Source organism: Prunus dulcis, chromosome 4 (assembly GCF_902201215.1).
Source record: "Prunus dulcis chromosome 4, ALMONDv2, whole genome shotgun sequence".
Classification (NCBI taxonomy): Eukaryota; Viridiplantae; Streptophyta; class Magnoliopsida; order Rosales; family Rosaceae; genus Prunus; species Prunus dulcis.
In genome coordinates, this window is record NC_047653.1 from 19,050,199 (window position 1) to 19,055,925 (window position 5,727).

General features: G+C 33.6%; 1 protein-coding gene across 1 annotated transcript; it reads right to left on the reverse strand.

Moving 5' to 3' along the window:
• Positions 1–1,207: 1,207 nt before the first annotated feature.
• On the reverse strand, positions 1,208–3,188 carry LOC117625034 (delta-9 acyl-lipid desaturase 1-like). Its single transcript, XM_034356596.1, has 5 exons — positions 2,893–3,188; positions 2,405–2,545; positions 2,165–2,308; positions 1,811–1,917; positions 1,208–1,717 (listed from the first exon to the last, which is right to left on the reverse strand). Exons 1-5 carry the CDS (start codon positions 3,178–3,180, stop codon positions 1,498–1,500), a joined length of 900 nt encoding a protein of 299 aa, XP_034212487.1. The 5' UTR covers positions 3,181–3,188; the 3' UTR covers positions 1,208–1,497.
• Between the last annotated feature and the right edge of the window lie 2,539 nt (positions 3,189–5,727).

Consider the following 5,727-nt stretch of genomic DNA (forward strand, 5'->3'; position numbering starts at 1 on the left):
AATTTTACCAAAAGGACATCCAACAACCCTAAAATTACTACATGTGTCATTGTGCTTAACTGTCAAATACAGTTTATTTAAGGGTAGAATTGTCTTATCAGTTGTTATTTTTTACCTGACCCAACGAATCTGGGCCTCTCTTTGGGCTAATCCAAAATAGTAGTTTTTTCTTAGGTATTAAAACTAAAACCAAAATATCCAATATCTTACAAACTAATTAATAAAGTTAATTATGTCTAAAACCTAATTTTTCTTACAAACTAATATCATTTCATTCTCTCTAGCTGAGTTACCCAACCCCTGCTCTTCGAGACTTCGACCAAAGAGAAAATCAAAATTCCATGTCGCTGCTGCTGCATGCCAAAGACTACCCATGTTCTTGAAGACTTACTTAAAGCAAACTAAGGTAATCTTCAATCCTTTATTTTCTTTAATTTTCTTCTTTAAATTTGTTGATGTTGAAATTTTGGAGATTGTTTAGGGTTTATGAGTATAATTAAGGATTTACAATTGAGTTGACATTCTATACTACTTGATTGATAGATTGATCCGTTTGGTGCTAACTTTTCCTATGTCTACAACAACCACAAAATGAGCATTTTCATTTATGAGACTTATTAAAAATCAACTTCGGAACAAGATAAGTGATGAGTTTCTTGCTGATTATATGTTACTTCATTTTGAAAGAGAATTTACTGATAATATAGATAATGAATCAATAATTAATGATTTTAACTCTGTGAAGACTCGAAGGGTGCAACTTATATAGGTATTATTCGTATTTGTATTTTGCATTGCATGTTTATTTCTTCTTCTTGTTGTTGTTTTTTTTTTTCCTTACTAGTTTCTATCTACATGTACTATGCATTTCGAGGGATTGCTATCAATGAAATGCACTTGTACCGTCAAGTTTTCTATAGATTTGTACGTAAGGTAAATTAGCCCATGACATTTTGAAATCCTAGTCTGTCCCTGAGTATCACGAGCTGACGTAGTGATACCGTATCATTCTATAATTTCTTCTAATAATATATTTTTATTAACTTAGAATTAAAGAGAATATGAATCGGGGTGAGCATGTGTCACTCCAAGGTGGTACTTCTTATATTAGTAATATTGTAAACAAGGGAGAAGTCATGATTGAGAATCATTTATGTAAGTGCTTTATGTGAATAGTGTCAGAATAACCAAAAGCATAGCATTTTTGGAGAAAGCCCTCACAGTTTCATTAGGTGAATCATCCACCTCCTTAAACCGATTACAATAACCCATGTGTTTGAGTTAGACAACTTGAGCACCAAGGACAAGCAAAACAATACAGTATTGGAAAGTACAGAAAATCTAAAATACCAAACATACTAAAGGTACTTCTGCAAATCCTAGTTTAATTTGAAACATAAAACCAAGGTAACATATTCAGAAAGTTAGCAAGCCTAGTCGACCGACAGTGAAGGACAGGCAACTGGCAGGCCAAGCTATGTCTCAAACTCTTTCAAGTTAATGTGAAGTAGCCTTCATTTTACTGTTTAAAGCCTTTCGTCGCTTTTGAGACTCAGTTGGTGTTTTTACATCTGTTGCCAATCCAAGTAGTTGGAAAAATCTTATTACATACCAAGTAAAGTCAATTTGCCACCATTCCAAACCTTGTCGAGCTGAGTAATCAAAAGCATGGTTATTGTTGTGCCATCCTTCTCCAAGTGCAAACAAACCCAACCACCTAAACGTACAATCGTAAAAAAATATTTAATATCCCTCATCATGAAGAAGAACGTTTAAAATATCCCAACTTCCATATTTATTCAAAATGTACCAATTGTTCCTTGACATATCACCAGTGTGATATACTTGTTCACCCCACATGTGACCAGCTGAATTTACTAACAAAGTACCGTGGAAAACGCATACCATCCTTACACCCTGCAATGTAAAAAGAAATTTATGTTAAATTTCAAAGAGACGAGTCAGCAATCTACTTCTAACAACATCGAGGCCTACACTTTGAATATTGGATTCATGTATGGTTGATGACTATTTAGTCTTTACGTTCAATTAAATATTCCAATGGTTTGGTAAAAGCCACCAAGAAAACCTTAATAAGGTTGGAACATTTATGGCCTTTTATTTTTAAAAATAAATAAATAAAGAAGACAGGAAGAAATCTCACCATCCCCCACACCAAGAAGGGAACTCCACCGGCGGCATATAGTAAACTTCCAAGTAGAACAACTGAATGCAGAAAATAAGTACGATGAAGAAACATATAGAAGGCTTGCCTTTTCAAATCTTCAACGTTCTTCAGTCCTCCGTACTGCAAAAATTTCCATTTAGAACTTGAACAAAATTATAGTGTAAGCAAATATATTTGTTTTAGAAAGAGAGAGAGAGTTGGGTTTGGTATTTTTACTTTTCCAAACCGAGAGCCGCTATCGAGGATCCAACCCATGTGACTAAACCAAAATCCTTGACGAGGGCTATGTACATCTTTCTCAGTATCAGTAAACTGGTGATGATATCGGTGAGAGCTCACCCATTCTATTGGACTTCCCTGCAAAACCAAACAAGCAAAACACAAACCCGTACTTCTTTTGTTTTTTTTCTTTTTTTATACAAGAGATAATGTACTTTAATTTAATCTAAATTACAGAAATGGAGATTCGAACTCTGGTACAGAGTGGGGAGGAGATAATGTACTTTAATCTAATCTAAATTAGAGGAAGGGAGATTCGAATTTGGGTACAGAGTGGAGAGCACATCAATTATAGCCAACATGTACTTCTCATGTATTTAGAATAATCAATCTACTGCTTATACAAATCACATAAAAATAGCCAAAAAAATGAGAAAAAAAAAAAAGAAGCAAAATTATGTTGCTTAACGTTAAAATTCACATACCTGAAGTGAGAGAACCCCGAAGTAAGCAAACAAGTACTCGAGCCATTTCGGAAGACGAAAACTCTTGTGAGCAAGATTTCTATGGAAAGACAAAGTCACTCCAAAACCCGTCACAAGAAAGAGAGCACAGGCCACCCAAAGCGCAGGCCACGTGAAATGAAACGGCGCCATCACACAAAGGCAATGCAGAATGAAAAACACAACTGCAGTGACTATGTCTTGTAAATTCCATTTCCTTCCCCAAAATTCCAGGCAGGGCATCATCACAATATTAACGAAAAGCCCCATCGATCCTCTTTCTAATTTCTGCACAAGTTGTAAACTAGATGTGGAAGCTGTTTATACCAACTATAAATAATGGACGTAACGTTATGTAGTGCTTTTGTGTTCAGAAAAAGTTGGTTGCTTGTTCCATAAAGTGAAGTAATTTAATTAATACAGCTTATTTTGTCAGGATAGGGTAGGTAACTGCTGAACAAATTTAATACCACAGTTTTGACCATTATTAGTAACTGTGTGTTTGGTGGATTTTAAAAAGAATTTAAGTAAACTATTTAAATGAATATGAGAAATCAGATGGGTGAATTAGTGACATCATGTGTCGTGGTATTAGGATGAAATTGGAAATTGTAATTTATATACGTCCATATTTAATTTACCTTCTACTTTAAACCTCATAAATTTATCAATAATACTATACACATGATATTTAGGACTAATGATGCTATGATACTTAGACCCAATAATAAGCAATTATTATCACATTTCATTCACACAAAAAATTAGTATGTTACGTTAATTAGTTTTTTTATTAAATAATTTTTGTCAATGAGATTTGAACTTAAAGACCTCCTCCAACAAAGTGAATACTAGTGTCACTAGACCAAGCACATTAGTTGGCAATAAAAATTTAATATAGTTGGTGCTTCCTACTAATTTAACATACATTTTTAAGAAGTCCATAAATTTCTAGGAGTATATAGTGAGGGTTTAAATATATATATATATATATATATAAAGAATCTTACCAAAAGAAAAAAGTATATATAGAGAATGTTGAATATAAAAACTTAAGGAATTTATAAAATGGTAGGTTTTATGGAGTTTAGAAAACTTTTTACTGTACCTACAAAAACCATTGAAATATCTCTACATTTCTCTCCATCGGTCTCATTCATATTCTTGATTCTCTTACATTTACTAACACATAGTCCGATTGAAATTAAAAAATATGCAGGTTATACGTCAGGCTTTTGTTTCCCTCTTTTCGGCTGGGTAGGCCAATTGAAGGAGTTTTTGGTCCTTCTTTAATTGAATGCGAGGCGTGCCACCACCAAGCCACGAATTATGCTTGAATGGAATGTGATTAGATGACGCGCCTGAAATCTAACTTTAATCAAACGATTATTCTATAGAGCAAGGAACCTCCTCATGGTCTAGGTTCTTTCACTACCTCGGAGTCAAGGCTTTATATGAGCAACCAAATGATGTGAAGTGGGTGGGGATGAAGATTGAAGGTGAAGTGTAATGAAATGAAGAACACGTGCGTAAAGTAAAAGGTGGTTGAATTTAAATATAATTGAAAGATAAGTGCATAAAATAAATAATTTAAAGACGAGTGCGTAATTTGCATAAAATAAAGAATGTAAAGACGAGTGCGTAATGTAAATTGGTAAATTAAATAATTAAAATGCGAGTGTGTAAAGTAAAGGGCGAAAAGTAAACTAGATTACGAAGAACAATAAAGATAACATGAATTGAAGTTACTGTAATTAAAATAGAATTCAAAAACAAGAACAGAAATGTAAAGGCATAATTGAAATCTCAGAAACTAGAGAGGAAAAAGTAAGAACTAGGCTATGGCTACATTATGCTACTCCTAGGATAAAAATTGAAGAGAATGTAAAATGACAAGTTGTGTATTGTGTCGAGGGTCCTTTCTTTCTTTCCATAAGCTTGGTATTTATAGTCTCTTCGGTGCATCTCAATTTGGTCAATCGTCAATTGGCCTTCAAATAAATCATAATTGCTCCAAAATGTCTTCAATTCCTTGTCTCATGCATGTGATTTAATGTGAATAATAATATTTGATTTGATTTTCCTTCCATCATGAGTTCTCCCACAATAACTTCGGTTGACCATCAAGCTGGCATAATTCCTTTTATATTTGAATTGTAACCTATGAGAAAATCCTCTTACGGATTATCTCTCTCCTTATTTAAGCATTGGCTGATTTTATGTATTCGGCTGCTTTTAGTCATTCTACCGTATCTACACTTTTGGCCGCATATAGGCTCTCGACCACTTTTATGCTCTTGGCCATATTGATGTGTTTGGGCAGAGACATTCTGCCACATTTATGATTCTGGGCTTCCATCCGACCTTACTGATTTGGCCCACTAATTGGGCTCAATGTTAATTTAATTGTCAAATCTTGAACCTGACCTGGTCAAATTTCAACCAGGCCCAAACAGCTTCATAATCTGATACCTAAAAAATTAGAAATTAGATTGATACAAAATTCTAATTCCTTATCTCCCCCTATTCATAACTTTGCTCATTCCAAGTAGTTGAAGAAGTCATTAGATCATCATACTCAACATCACCTTTGCTGTATCATATTTCAAATCTAGCATGCATACGTCGTACATAAGCCAACATGTAATTTTATCATTAGAGATCCACAATGGTTGTTTAATAGTTCAATAAATTGATATTTTTTTATATCTATTGAATTGAACTACGGTTTTACTTGCAATGGTACAGATCAATAGCTTAAGATAAATAGTTATATCTACTTCCACATTTTTTTTACATACTCAAATAAAATAAAAG